General features: G+C 43.7%; 1 protein-coding gene across 1 annotated transcript; it reads left to right on the forward strand.

Moving 5' to 3' along the window:
* Positions 1 to 6,101: 6,101 nt before the first annotated feature.
* On the forward strand, positions 6,102 to 7,067 carry LOC115639801 (olfactory receptor 6N1-like). The gene has a single exon (XM_030542777.1). It carries the CDS (start codon positions 6,102 to 6,104, stop codon positions 7,065 to 7,067), a length of 966 nt encoding a protein of 321 aa, XP_030398637.1.
* Positions 7,068 to 16,062: the final 8,995 nt, after the last annotated feature.

The raw sequence follows: 16,062 nt of genomic DNA on the forward strand, positions 1-16,062 counted from the left end.
GTTGCAATCCTATAGACAGTTTGACAATCTTCTCTCAAATGATTTCTTTGTATCCATCTTCACCAAAAAGTGTTATGAAGTAATTTGCACCAGGTCAACTTTTTTTCAGGGAACAGCCTGTCAGAGACTGAAATATCAAAAGAGCAGATTATGGAACTAACTGGAATTTGGGTTTCCCTGTGTCGCTCAGGAGAATGTTGTAATATAGGAATTGCCAGATTAGATCAGACTGAAGGGCCATCCTGGCCAGTATCGCTCTCCGAGAGCAGGCAGTACTAGATGTTTCAGAGGCAAATGTAAGAACACTGCAATAGCAGATCTGGGATAATCTCCTCTCATATCTGTCATATTGGTCTATAATAGTTAGTTTTGGAATGGTTATTAAACCTCATGGTTTGGGGCTTAAGCCAATCTCTATTGTTGCCATTATTATGATAACTCTGGATATTTATATGACTATCAGGAACAACCAGTCTCTTCTGGAATCTAGTAAAGTCTTTCATATCAATGACTTGCTGTGGCAGTGATCTCCTTGATGCTCTCAGTGGGGATGCAAGAGTGTGAGCGCCAAACTTAGGACAGACAGTTACAAACCAGGGCACAAACCCCTCTTTGGTTGTCAGGTCAAAACTTAAATTTCACCAAACAACTGCACTGAGTGCAAACTCCTCAGGCACTTTAACAGCCTTGAGAGAGTCCCCCCAGAAATTCCCCTTGGCTGCACTGCTCTGTCCTGCCACCCAGGTGAGCGTATCTGTGGTACTCCAAGGATCACAGCAATATTCAGGTTACTCCTGACTTCCCCCAGGTCAATTGCACTTTAGGTCTCACACCAAAGATGACGCTTGGAGCCAATCCTATAGTGAACTACTGTATAGGAAGATTTATTAAATAGGAAAAGGAAATGAGAGTTATTTACAAGGTTAAAGCAAGAAAACAGACCCAGAAATGAGTCACAGTCTCAGGTTTCAAAAGGTAATACAGGCTTCTCTCAGCAGCAAGCTGTATTTGACCTTTAGGACTAACCCAGGCTATGTAGCTGGGGATCTCTTGCTAATGTCTAGAAACACCCTGCCCCAAGCGTCCAATCAGCATAGAGATCTCTAGTTCCTTTTGTTTGGGGTTTTTATCCCCCTCCTGCCATCTGCTCTGAGCTGCAAACTCAATCCACGTGCATGACTCATCTTCATAGGGAGGAGAGCAGAACAATAAGTCTCTAGTCCTTTTGTTGATTGTTTCTCAGTCAAGTTGTAGAGAGATTACAGTTGCAATATACACCCATTGCCCACCCGGTATTAGGGTGACCAGATGTCCTGATTTTATACGGACAGTCCCGATATTTGGGGCTTTGTCTTATACAGGTGTCTATTACCCCCCTGCCCGCCCATCTCCTGTCCTGATTTTTCACACTTGCTATATGGTCACCCTATCTGGAACTGATGAGTTTCCTTTTTCAGGAGAGGCTTCATGTCTGTGGAAGAACAACTCTTCGCACTCGTTAACGTCCCTCTCCTGTGTGGTGATTCATACTCACAGAAGCTCACTATAACCACTTAAATATTAAATTACAATATGGAACAAACATTACAAGGGAGATGAATCCAGGCAGCAACTGACAAGCATTCAAGAGAGTCCAAACATTAAACCCTTTTTTATAATTCTAGTACCATTTTATTAATATTAACCCACAAGTGACCCAGACTGATTCCACCTTTGTATCTGTTAGTGTCCTACTGAAACAGGGGGGACCTTGGCATGAGCTCGAACAAGTATTTCACTTTATAGATTTTAAGTTGCCCAATGGGGGGGCGGGGCGATGACTCACCGGCACGGCGTCTCCTGCTGGTTGTCTCGGGAATTAGCTCTTCCAGCCCAGAGCGCCCTCTGCAGGCTGGCGTCTCGCCTGCCGCTAGACCTCTGTGTCCTTCTCAGACCCCGGTGCCCCTTTATCTTGGGGTGCTGCCCCCGGTAGTGCCCCCACACTCTGGGTTTCCCCTCTCAAGGGAACCCCCACCCTCTATCCCCACCTTCCCTCAGTGGCTACTGCCAGTTATCATCTAGCCCCCACTCCCGGGGGCAGACTGCCGTCTGTAAACCACTCATCATCGGCAAGGGGGTTAGGACCTGCTGCCTTTGCCTATCTCTAGGCTGCCCCTCTGCAGCCCGAGTACCTATTTGGCCCTTTTAGCAAGGCCAGCAGCCTGGGTTTTACCTGGCTAGAGCTCCCCAGCTCCCTCTGCCCTTCTCCAGCACTGCTTCACCACAGGTGCCTGTCTCAGCTCCCAGGCAGCCAGGTCCTTCTCTCTCAAGAAGCTAGAGAGAGTGGGTGTTTTGCTTCTGGCCCATAGACTTCTTATAAGGGCCAGCTGGGCCCTGATTGAGCTGGCCACAGCTGTGTTCAGCGACTCACTCAGCTTCCCCAGCTGTTCTTAATCACTTTTACCCAGGCGCAGCCCTCTCCAGGACTGCTTTTATCTCCTTCAGGGCAGGAATGGGGCAGCCACCCCACTACACCCACCTTGTAATTCTGTTGTAAGTTCCCCTTGTTGTTGGAGTAACGGGCAGGGAAATCAGAAGTTCACCATTCTACCTTCTCCCAGTTTCTGCAGGAAGAGGAGCATCAAGAACCTGAGCTGAGAATCCTGAGTCCTGGCTGCTGAACCCTGAGAAAAAAGACCTCATCACTTCAAGTTTGGGGTGTCTTGTAGTTACAGGTGAGCACCATCTTCCTGACTGCATTTGTATACTACCTTCTGAACAGGGGCATGACTTTGATTTGTGAATATTAGAGGGACAAGGTGGGTAAGGTAATATCTTTTATTGGACCAACTTTTGGTGGTGAACGAGAGACACTTTTGAGCTACACAGAGCTCTTCTTCAGGTGAATATTCACAGTTTTAGTGTTTCCTTCCCACTGCAATGCCAGTCAGCGTTCATGGCACAATTTCACAGAGATGGAGTGTGAGATCCATGTCTTGTGACAGGTCCTCAGTTGAGGATCTGCTCCACTGACACAAATGAAGCTACCTTGATTTACACTGAGGATCCGGTTTAGTGTGAACCTCAATCATAGAATCAAGGCAGGACTAAGTATTATCTAGGCCAGTGGTTGTTAACCTGGGGTGCATGCACTCCTGGGGATGTGAGATGCCCTTTCTGGGGATGCCAGATTTTTTTAGAATATAAATCATCGAAAACACAAATTAAGCCCAGGCACGTAAGTATAACTACTTTGTTTCATCAAACCTATGTATTTATTAATATTATACATTTATTAACAATTACTGCAATATACAAATAAAACATATATTTTCAAGTTTTTAAGCTACCTGTAGTAAAATTATTGAGACAATGAAGCTTGAGAATTTCTTGTGTGCTGAACTAGCACTGTTTCCACAAGTGGCGAAGACAGCGCTGGAGATCCTTGTGTCATTTGCGACCTTCATCACTCTTACACATCAAAACAAAGGCCAGAAACCGCCTAAATGCAAGTGATGATGTGTGTGGCTATTTCAAAAAAAGTTCCTTGTTTCTTACACATCACTGAATAAAAGCAAGAGCAGAAGAGTCACTGAGCTTGTAAACTTAAAAAATGTGTAATTTTTCATGTATTCTTAATTTTACTGTGAAATTAAAATAAATATATAATTCTCTTTCATTCTATAGTTATGATACATCTAGGTTTAAAGAATTAACCTACTTCAGTCATTTTTCATAAGGGGTGTGAGAGTATATTTTGAGAACCAAAGGGGTGCAGGCTGCAGTAAAGGTTAAGAACCACTAATCCAGACAATCCCTGAGAGGTGTTTGTCCAATCTGCTCTTAAAAATCTCCAATGATGGAGATTCCACAGCCTCCCTTGGCAATTTATTCCAGTGCTTAACCACTCTGACTGCTAGGAAGTTTTTCCTGATGTCGAACCTAAACCGTCATTGCTGAAATTTAAGACCAATGCTTCTTGTCCTGTCTTCAGAGGTTAAGGAGAACATTTTTTCTCCCTCCTCCTTGTAGCAACCTTTTAAATACTTGAAAACTGTTATGTCCCCTTTCAGTCTTCACTTCTCCAGACTAAACAAACAAACCCAATTTTTTCGATTTTCCTTCATAGATCATATATTCTAGACCTTTAATTATTTTTGTTGCTCTTCTCTAAACTTTCTCCAATTTGTGCACATCTTTCCTGAAATGTGGCTCCCAGAACCGGATACAATACTCCAGTTGAGGCCTAATCAGTGTAGAGTAGAGCAGAAGAATTACTTCTTGTGTCTTGCTTGCAACACTCTTGCTAATACATCCCAGAATGAGGTTTGCTTTTTTTTGCAATAGTGTTACACTGACTCATATTTAGCTTGTGATCCACTATAACCCCCAGATCCCTTTCTGCAGTACTCTTTCCTAGGCAGTCATTTCCCATTTTGTATGTATGCAACTGATTGTTCCTTCCTAAGTGGAGTACTTTGAATTTGTCCTTATTGAATTTCATCTGATTTACTTTAGACCATTTCTTTAGTTTGTCCAGATCATTCTGAATTTTAATCCTATCCTCCAAAGCACTCGCAACCTCTCTCAGATTGGTATCATCCATAAACTTTATAAGCATACTCTCTATGCCATTATCTAAATCATTGATGAAAATATTGAACAGAACCAGACCCAGAATCGATCCCTGCAGGAGCCCACTCATTATGCCCATCCAACATGACTGTGAACTACTGATAACTACTCTCTGGGAAAAGTTTTCCAATCAGTTATGCACCCACCTTATAGTAGCTCCATCTAGGTTGCATTTCCCTAGTTTGTTTATGAGATGGTCATGCAAGGCAGTATCAAAAGCCTTACAAAAGTCAAGATATACCACTTCTACTACTTCCCCCCATCAACAAAGCTCGTTACTCTGTCAAAGAAAACTATCAGGTTTGTCTGACTCAAGTTGTTCTTGACAAATCCATACTGACTGTTACTTATCACCTCATTATCTTCTAGGTGTTTGCAAATGTATTGCTTAATTATTTGCTCCATTATCTTTCTGGGTACAGAAGTTAAGCTGACTGGTGTGTAATTCCCCAGGTTGTCCTTATTTCCCTTTTTATAGACCGGCACTATATTTGCCCTTTTCCAGTCTTCTAGAAAGTCTCCCATCTTCCATGACTTTTCAATGGAGTGGTGAGTGGTGATAGAGTCTTACTAGCCTGAATCATACATGCCAGATTCTTTCAAGACTCCGAGTTCAGGGACAGCATCTTCCCCCCACCACCCCAGTGCCTTTCTTGCTCCTCTATTATCATCCCACATTTATTATGGAGTGAGGAGAGTCACTCCACAGTTAGGGTTGCACATCAGCCTGGTTCTGCCTCTTCCTAAGACCCACCCTCCAAAGAGCTGTATTTTATTACTGTTACATAGCTAATGTCGGGAAACAGAAAAGGCATTGTCATTTCCTCACCACATCACCATCACAGGAACTAAGGGAGAATTTACACCACTTCATAATTTATGGCATAAACTGATTTCTTTTGAGGGGGTGAAAATTGTTTTTTTTCCTACAGGGCATTGAAATGCTGCATATACCAGGATATATAGTTCGATTTAATGGAAATAATTCTAACAGAAGGTTGGTGCCCAAGAACTCTAGACCACATTGAAAAATCTCAGTCCAAGATTTTAGTTGTTTGATTCTGACTCATAAGACATAGCATGATTCTGGTCATTGCCAGAAATGAAATACAGCATTTAAGCATCATTGTTAAGCTCTGTGATGTCACTAAAGGGATATAATGGTGGATAAAGAAATAGTCTGATCTGTTATATCAGTACTCGGCTACCAGAGATATGGGCTGTTCCAGTATTGATTGCTCTGATCATGGAAGAGGCTAGTCTGCATGGATACAAATGTTCTGTTCTCAGATTGAGACTTCTGGCACTTTGCTCTGAACTCTACATTTAGGTTTAAAATTGCTGCCTGTAATCTGGACAGGAAGGGGAGTCTCTGAATACTTATGGAATTAATTGAAACTTTACTAAAATGAAACTTGACTAACTTTTAAGTCTATGTTCTTCCAATTCAATTGTGCAGGGTGTTTTATTGTTCCTGGACTCAAACCATGACAGACAGAGACTGGGGAAACCAAACGGCCATCAAAGAATTCATCATTCTGGGATTCAGGAATCTCCCTGACCTGCAGATTCCTCTCTTCCTGATGTTCCAAGTGACCTACATGGCAACCGTGGCTGGGAACACACTCATTGTGGTTCTCATTGTGGCTGACCAGCACCTTCAAACACCCATGTACTTCTTCCTGGGCAACTTGTCCTGCTTGGAGACCTGCTACACCTCAACCATCCTGCCCAGGTTGCTGGCCAGTCTCCTGACTGGGGACAAAACCATCTCAGTCAGTGCCTGCATCACACAACTGTATTTCTTTGGTTCCCTGGCATGTACAGAATGCTATCTCTTGGCAGGGATGTCTTATGATCGGTATTTAGCGATATGTAAACCCCTGCGCTATTCAACTCTTATGAATAACAGGTTTTGCCTCCAATTGGCTGCTGGGTCATGGTTAAATGGTTTTTTGGCTACTGCCATCTTTGTCTTATTCCTATCGCAGTTAATATTCTGTGGCCCAAATGAAATTGACCATTTCTATTGTGATTCCATTCCACTGATGGAACTCTCCTGCAGTGATACCCACCAGGTCATATTTTTGGCTTTCATATTAGTTTCTGTATTCACCCTGCCTCCATTCCTACTAACCCTGACATCCTACGTGTGCATTATCGCCACCATCCTGAGAATCCCTTTCACCACTGGGAAACAAAAGGCCTTTTCCACCTGTTCCTCTCACCTCATTGTGGTGACAATTTTCTATGCATCCATAATGACTGTGTACCTGCTACCGAAACGTGATATACTGAGAGACCTGAACAAAGTGGTCTCTCTTTGCTACACGGTCCTGACTCCGCTGGTAAACCCCCTCATCTACAGCCTGAGAAACAGAGAGGTCAAGGAAACCTTGTGCAAAGCAGTCAGTAAATATGTGGCTTTCACCAAAACATGCAAAAACACCTAGAGAATAACTTTGCCTAAGTTTTTCAAAGCTGCCTGGGTGATTTAAGCAATCAGCCCCCATTAAAATTAAGTTGAAATCTCCCATTGAAAATCTCAGCACCAATGTGAAAAAGAAAGGGAAAAAGAAAAGGAGATGATCTGCATGGAGTTACTGATTCAGTCTTTATGGTCCCCTGCTGTGTCCATGTAACACATCTTCCAGGAAAGTGAGGATGTTGACAGCTCTGTCACTCTCTCGTCTTCAGCACTGATACACACAGTATGATGGTATTTTTCTCCAGAGTGCTGGCTAAATGTTCACCCTCTGTCAGGAGTGTGTTCAGCTTCAGAAACCACACAGTGCTGACATTGTGTAAGGCACAAAATCCACTAACAATTAAAGTAAATCCCTGGGTATATCCCATGTTCATTGTTTCTCTATGTAAGATAAAGTCTTGTAATCAAATTCAGACAGTCTAATACAAACAAAAGACAATGGGTGACATCATCATATTTGTTGCTACAGATCATTTCTTATGCCCTTAAAAATACAATGCAGAATCCAGCCAGAGCTCAGGTCACTGTTGTCCACCTAAGTGGAAAGACCAGGGAGAGATGTGGCCATAACCTTGGTAGCATCATGGAATATTTAACTGGGCACCAGGTGGAGTGGAGACCAATTTTTAACCATCTATTTATATCCATAAAAAGTCATTTTTGATCAAAATAAATGTTGGACAATAAAAATAGTAACTCCTGGGGCAGCATAGGTGGGGATGTTGCCTGGCAAATATGCCATCCCTGTAATTGTACTTCTTGCTATCATAGCCCTCTGCAAACTGTTGTCAGTTGGCGTGCTTGCCTGCTCTCTCCGTATGCTGTCCCAGGCCTGGGAAGACAGATGGTTCAGCAGACCTCGATAGTACTACCCAGCAAGAAAGACCACAGGCACGGTTTGGTGACAAAGGCATTCAGCGAGGTTTATTGCCCTCAAGGCAGAGTTCTAGCATCCTGGTTCTGTGGTTACAGATACACTAACACGTGAGTGCCCAGTGCCAAGGAGCAGTTCAGTCAGCTGTGGGAATTTCTGCTGTCCCCTGGGCCACACAAAGGGTTAAATTGAGGTACCTCGAAATTTATAGACTGAGACAAACAACTTATGTCCCACCTCACGTGTTTCATGACATTTGCTTGTTACCTCCCCTTGTACCTTGCTCCAGGTGTCTCGGGCAAAACATCCCTATTCATCCCTATTCATTCCTTCTGTCAAACCCTCTTATCTGGTGTTAGGTCAGGATGTGCCTGAGCTAATCTCCTGGAGTGTGTTCACACACATAGCCAGTGTCTGTTGCTTCCTAGGAGTGCCTGTGTGTTAGCAACGCTAGTAACACCTTTGCCTAGGTCATGTATCGGACAGTGAACTTGTAAGCATCTGCTGTAATACATGGCCTGACTTTGGTTCATGGCATGGCCGGTGACAACACAAAAAGCTCCTCTCAGAATTCCCTACTAAGCATGCTCACCCGAACTGAGCAGGTGCAGTAACATCTGCTGTTGCAGCTGCCCTCACTCTGCCCTGACTTGGAGTCAGACTTTGCTGCCTGGGCTTTGGAGGTTTTAAAAAGGGGCATCGGCGGCATATCACACAGGGGGGAGGGATCAGGGTCTGAGCAGGGGCAGAAATTTACTGGCCGGGGGGATCAAGCTACTGTAGGTAGCAGCAGGAGAGGGGCTGGAGGGGAAAAATCAGGATGAGGGATGGGAGTCCATGAGGGGAGACGCTGCCAGATTCTGTGCAGGGACAAAACCCGCATCCAGGGAGGGAGAAAGGGGCTAAAAGTTACCCCGTGGGATGAGCCACCTGCTGTGCTTGCAAATATGGGGGGCGGGGCAGAGGCTTTTTTAGTTCTCCTCACAGGACACTGCATGCCAGTGCTGGAGAAGAGGGCAGATTCCTGGGGCTGTGTTCTTAAAGGCACAGGCATCCCAATTCCTAGACTGTCAATGCTTAGACATCACAGCTTCTCTCTATCTTATATAAATGCTGAGGTGCTACTTTACTGTTACAGGCAGGATACTGAATGCTGTGAAATATTGTACATACACTCCCTCCCTTATTCTCTGCCTCACACATTTTGAGTATTTAAGAGAGTTTCCTATCAGTTTCTATGTCTATATTAAGTCACTGCAGCTCCTTTCTCTTATATAATGTGCTGAGGCGCCAAACTGCCTCCCAGACCCCACAGATCTGCACCTCCTCCTGCACCCCAGTCCCCTGCCCCAGGTCAGAGCCTGCACCCCTCACTCAAACTTCCTCCCAGAGCCTGCGGCTCAAATCCCCTCCCACAGCAAAACTCCCTTGGACCTTTTCTGGATGTTACCAAAAAATATACAAACCTGCTGCCCCTGGTGCTACTTTACTGCTACAGGAGACCTGATGCAGTGAAATATTTTACCTACATTCCCTCAAACTCTGCATCACACATTTTGAGTATTTAAAAGAGTCTTATCATTATATGCCTACATGAAGTCTCATAACAGTTCACAAATTTGTCTTATCTGCTGCTGTGATTACCTGCTCTCTTCCTTGTAATCCATTTTAATTATAGTTTTGCTCATTTAAAAATGTTATTTCTATTATGCTTATTACTCTGAACACTTTGTCATTTATCTGTATTATCATTGTGCAATGCATGTCATTGTGCTGTTTATTTTTTATTTGAATAGCTAATGCTCATCAAAAAAATTTTAAGTAAGTAGTTGTAATTAGTTTTAAGAATTTCATCTGTGTTTCTGTTATAGCACTTGCTATGGTTTTTGTACTTTGATTTGTAATTTGGAGTTTTTAATTCTACCTTTTTTTCTGTTTCTTTTTATAGCACAAGTTTATTTTGTTGGGTCATGTGACTTCCGGTATGACTGATTTCCTATCCTGTTTTCAGCAATTCCTTTGCCTTTGATCCACCACTGAGGATTGCCTTTTGCTGCATTTATCTTGCCTGTGAATCCAGCCCTTAGTGTCCCATGTTCACACGTCACTGCCTGTGTGTAAAAGTTGATTCACAAATATTCAGTAAGTGTATTATATTGTGTCATCGTACATCCTTCCCAAGGGCAATAATCTTTTGCAGCAATGAAGGTCTGGACTGATGATCAGTGGCTGCAGAACTTTTGGATACACAAGTCTACATTTCTGCATCTGTGTGCAAAACTCAGCAAAATAAAAGCTGTACTAACAGTGGAGAAGCAAATATAGATTGCACTGTGGAGACCTGGGATAAAAAAACAAAAAAACTGTCTGGGGATTTGTCCTGTTTTGAGCAGGGGTTGGACGAGATGATCTCCTGAGGTCCCTTCCAATCCTGATATTCTGTGATTCTACGACCTGCAACACCAGATTCTTATTGGTCAATCAGAGGTCTCTCTACTGAACCAAGGTGAAATGGATTTCTTTAGTGCCAGTAGTCACAACATTTTGTTAAAGATCATTTCATGTTCAATACCCTGTTAACACCTCTGCAGTCACAGAACAACAAAGCAGTATTACTGGGTTTCAGGCTGTTGTCTCTTACAACTTTCTTAAGTTTCCATAGCAATATTTCTGAGTAAGGCTGAGGTTTCACAGAATCATAGAAGTTTAGGGTTAGAAGAGACAACAGGAGGTCATCTAGTCCAACCCTTTGGTCAAAGCAGGACCATCACCAACTAAATCATCCCAGCCAGGGCTTTGTCAAGCTGGGCCTTAAAAACCTCTAAGGGTGGAGATTCCACCACCTCCCTAGGTAACCCATTCCAGTGCTTTACCACCCTCCTAGTGAAATAGTGTTTCCTAATATTCAACCACTGCTCCGTGTTATGTCATCTACCACCACTGAGAACAGCCAAGCTCCATTCTCTTTGGAACCCCCCTTCAGGTAGTTGAAGGCTGCTATCAACCCCCCTCCCCTCCCCACACTCTTCTCTTCTGCAGACTAAATAAGCCCAGTTCCCGCAGCCTCTCCTCAGAGGTCATGTGCCCCTTCACCCTAATTATTTGTATTGCCCTCTGCTGAACTAACTCTCTCCAATTTGTCAACATCCTTTCTGTAGTGAGGGGCCCGAAACTGGATGTTAGATATCTTAGATATCTTAGGTGTTAGGATCCCATGCAGCGCTACAGGCTGGGGATCAACTGGCTGGTCATTTTGCATAAGCCTGTAGGCTAACCACTGTCTCCATTCATCTTCCTGCAGCCCCGATGGGGCACACCTCTGACGGTCCACAGATTCGTGATAGGTCCTAAGGGTTCAGTGTAGGGAAGATTGTGGATCACAAGGAAAGCATTTCTTCATGGGGATCTCAGATGCTAAATGAGAGAGAGCTAGATTCCCCTTTCCTTTAGATATCTTAGATATCTTGGGCCTTTGATCTTATCATCATGTAACAGGTCATCAGCAGACAATGGCTCACTGCTCAGGATGTAGCTACAAATGGCTGGGATTTTGCATAAGCATAGGTGGGGAATATGCATTCACCACTCCCTACATAGTCCTCATGGATATCCCCCACTTTTTTCTCAAAAATCTGTTCTTGTCTGGCACATTTTTCAATATAGTCTGTTGAACCTTTACATCTGACACCTATCACATCTCCCGCATTGAGAGGTTGCATACAAGTCTGACCCACAATAATACAAAACCCATTCATTGAATACAATGGACCTCCAAGATACTTAAACTTAATCCAGTAAGGTATCCCAAGGATATTGCAGGAAATTGCCATGTCTGGCACACTCATAATGAGCTTAGACTGGAGGTTATCTGCTTAGAATCCTAGGACATTAACAGGAAGCTACATCTAGGGATCAATATGCCTAATAATAATTCAACTGGGCATTTCCCATCATGTCCACTATTTTGACTGGATGTTAGATATCTTAGCTATCAGGATCCCATGCACCGCTACTGGCTGGGGACCAACTGGCTAAGTGGCAGTTCTGCAGGAAAGAACCTGGGGATTACGGTGGACAAGAAGCTGGATATGAGTCAGCAGTGTGCCCTTGTTGCCAAGAAGACTTATGGCATATTGGGCTGCATTAGTAGGAGCATTGCCAGCAGATCGAGGAAAGTGATTATTCCCCTCTATTTAGCACTGGTGAGGCCACATCTGGAGTATTACATCCAGTTTTGGGCCCCTCACTACAGAAAGGATGTGGACGAATTGGAGAGAGTTGGTTCTGCAGAGGTCAATGAAAATAATTAGGGTGCAGGGGCACATGACCTCTGAGGAGAGGCGGTGGGAACTAGGCTTATTTAGACTGCAGAAGAGAAGAGTGAGGGTGGATTAGGTAGCAGCCTTCAACTACCTGAAGGAGGGTTCCAAAGAGAATGGAGCTTGGCTGTTCACAGTGGTGGCAGATGACAGAACACAGAGCAGAGGTTGAATATTAAGAAACACTATTTCACCAGGACGGTGGTGAAGCACAGGAATGGGCTACCTAGGGAGGTGGTGGAATCTCCACCCTTGGAGGTTTTTAAGGCCCAGCTTGACAAAGCCCTGGCTGGGATGATTTAGTTGATGTTGGTTCTGTTTTGAGCAGGGGGTTGGACTAGATGACCTCCTGTTGTCTCTTCTAACCCTAAACTTCTATGATTCTGTGAAACCTCAGCCTTACTCAGAAATATTGCTATGGAAACTTAAGAAAGTCTGAATTTGAATAAAAGACTTTCTTATCTTACGTAGAGAAACAATGAACAAGGGACATACCCAGGGATTTATTTTCATTGTTAGGGATTTTCTGCCTTACACAATGTCAGCTGTGTGTGGTTTCAGATGCTGTACACACTCCTCACAGAGGGTGAACACTTAGACAACACCCTGGAGAAAAATACCCTCATACTGTGTGTATCAGTGCTGAACATGAGAGTGACAGAGCTGTCAACTCCTCACTTTCCTGGAAGATGTGTTACATGGACACAGCAAGGGACTGTCATAAACAGATAGGTAAGGGTTAATGTCTCTTTCACCTGAAACACCTGACCAGAGAACCAATCAGGAAACCGGATTTTTTCAACTTTGGGTGGAGGGAATGGTGTGTCTGAGTCTTTTGTCTGTCTGCCTGCTGTCTCTGAGCTTTGGAGAAGTAGCTCTGTTTTCTAATCTTCTGTTTCTAAGTGTAAGGACCAAGAGATCAGATAGTAAGTTATATGGTTTCTTTTCTTTGGTATTTACATGAATATAAGTGCTGGAGTGCTTTGATTTGTATTCTTTTTGAATAAGGCTGTTTATTCAATATTCTTTTAAGAAAATTGCCCTGTATTGTGTTATCTTAATACAGAGAGATCATTTGTATTTTTTCTTTCTTTTTATATAAAGCTTTCTTTTAAGACCTGTTGGAGTTTTCTTTACTTCAGGGAAATTAAGTCTGTACTCACCAGGGAATTGGTGGGAGGAAGAAATCAGGGGGTAGAGCTGTGTGTGGGTTGTATTGGCTAGCCTGATTTTGCATTCCCTCTGGGGAAATAGGGAAGTACTTTTTGTTTCCAGGATTGGAAACGGAGAGGGCAAGTTACTCTGTTTGGATTCACAGAGCTTGTGTCTGTGTATCTCTCCAGGAGCATCTGGAGGGGGGAAGGGAAAAAGGATTATTTCCCTTTGTTGTGAGACTCAAGGGATTTGGGTCTTGGGGTCCCCAGGGAAGGTTTTTCAGGGGGACCAGAGTGCCCCAAAACACTCTAATTTTTTGGGTGGTGGCAGCAAGTACCAGGTCCAAGCTGGTAACTAAGCTTGGAGGTTTTCATGCTAACCCCCATATTTTGGACGCTAAGGTCCAAATCTGGGATTAAGGTTATGACAGGGACCATAAAGACTGTCTCAGTAACTCCATGCAGATCATTTCCTTTTCTTTTTCTCTTCTTATTCCTTTTCTTTTTCACATTAGTGCTGAGATATTCAATGGGAGATTTCAACTTAATTTTAATGGGGGCTGATTGCCGGGCAGCTTTGAAAACCTCAGGCTAAGTTATTCTCTAGGAGTCTCTGCACATTTTGGTTAAAACCACATATTTACTGACTGCTTTGCAGAAGGCTTCCTTGACCTCTCTTTCTCTCAGGCTGTAGATGAGGGGGTTTACCAGGGGAGTCAGGACTGTGTAGCAAAGAGAGAGCACTTTGTTCAGGTCTCTCAGTGTATCACGTTTCGGTAGCAGGTACACAATCATTATGGATGCATAGAAAATTGTCACTACAATGAGGTGAGAGGAGCAAGTGGAGGAGGCCTTTTGCCTCCCAGTGGCGGAAGGGATTCTCAGGATGGTGGCGATGATGCACACATGGGATATCAGGGTTAGTAGGAATGGAGGCAGGGTGACTACAGAGACTAATATGAAATCCAGCAATATGACCAGGTGAGTGTCACTACAGGAGAGTTCCATCAGTGCGATGGCATCACAATAGAAATGGTCAATTTCATTCGGGCCACAGAATATTAACTGTGATAGGAATAAGACAAATATGGCAGTAACCAAACAGCCATTTAACCAGGACCCAGCAGCCAGCTGGAAGCAAAGCCTGCTATTCATAAGAGTTGAATAGTGCAGGGGTTTACATATCGCTAAATACCGATCATAAGACATCGCTGCTAGGAGACAGCATTCTGTACATGCCAGAGAACTACAGAAATACAGTTGTGCGATACACCCACTGACTGAGACGGTTTTGTCCCCAGTCAGGAGACTGGCCAGCATCCGGGGCAGGGTGGCTGAGATGTAGCAGGTCTCCAGGCAGGACAAGTTGCCCAGGAAGAAGTACATGGGTGTGTGCAGGTGCTGGCCAGCCACAACGAGCACCACGATGAGGGCGTTCCCAGCCACGGTTGCCATGTAGATAACTTGGAACATCAGGAAGAGAAGAATTTGCAGGTCATGGAGATCCCCAAATCCGAGAATGATGAATTCTGTGATGGCCGTTTGGTTTCCCCAGTCTCTGTCTGCCATGGTTTGAGTCCAGGAACAATAAACACACTGTGCAATTGAATTGGAAGAACATAGAGTTAAAAGTTAGTCAAGTTTCATTAATTAATTCCATAACTATTCGGAAACTCTCCTTCCTGTCCTGATTATAGGCTGCAATTTTAAACCTAAATGTTGAGTTCAGAGCAAAGTGCCAGAAGTCTCAATTTGAGAACAGAACATTTGTATCCTTGCAGACCAGCCTTTGCCATGATCAGCGTAATCACTACTGTAACAGCCCATATCTCTGATAGCCGAGTACTGATATAACAGATCAGACTATTTCTTTATCCACCATTATACGCCTTTAGTGACATCATAGAGCTTAACAATGATGCTTAAATGCTGTTCATTTTTGGCAATGACCAGAATCATGCTGTGTGTTAGGAGTCAAAATCAAAGAACTAAAATCCTGGACTGAGATTTTTCAATGCAGTGTAGAGTTCTTAGGCACTGACCTTCTGTTAGATTTATTTCCATTAATTCTAACAATATATCCTAGTATATTCAGCATTTCAGTGCCCTGTAGGAAAAAGAACAATTTTCGCCCCCCTCACAAGAGATCAGTTTATGCCATAAAATATGAAGTGGTGTAAATTCTCCCTTAGTTCCTCTGGTGGTGATGGTGACGTGGAAAGAGACTGGAAATGCCTTCTCTGTTTCCTGACATTGACTATGTAGCAGTAATAAAATACAGCTCTTTGGAGGGTGAGTCTTAGGAAGGAGCAGAACCAGGTTGATGTGCAACCCTAACTGGGGACTGACCCTCACCACTCCATAATGACTGTGGGATGATAATACAGGAAGAAGAAAGATGCTGCAGCAGAGAAGGGGAAGGGGGAAAAGATGCTGTCCCTGACCTCGGAGTCTAGAAACAATCTGGCATGCGTGATCATGGGGTAATAAGACTCTCTCACCACTCACCACCACATTGGGGCACACATGAGCCAGATCTTCTGCTGGTGTAAATCAAGGTAGCTCCATTTTTGTCAGTGGAGCAGATCCCCAACTGAGAACCTGTAACAAGAC

The sequence above is a fragment of the Gopherus evgoodei genome, unplaced genomic scaffold (assembly GCF_007399415.2).
Source record: "Gopherus evgoodei ecotype Sinaloan lineage unplaced genomic scaffold, rGopEvg1_v1.p scaffold_128_arrow_ctg1, whole genome shotgun sequence".
Classification (NCBI taxonomy): domain Eukaryota; kingdom Metazoa; phylum Chordata; order Testudines; family Testudinidae; genus Gopherus; species Gopherus evgoodei.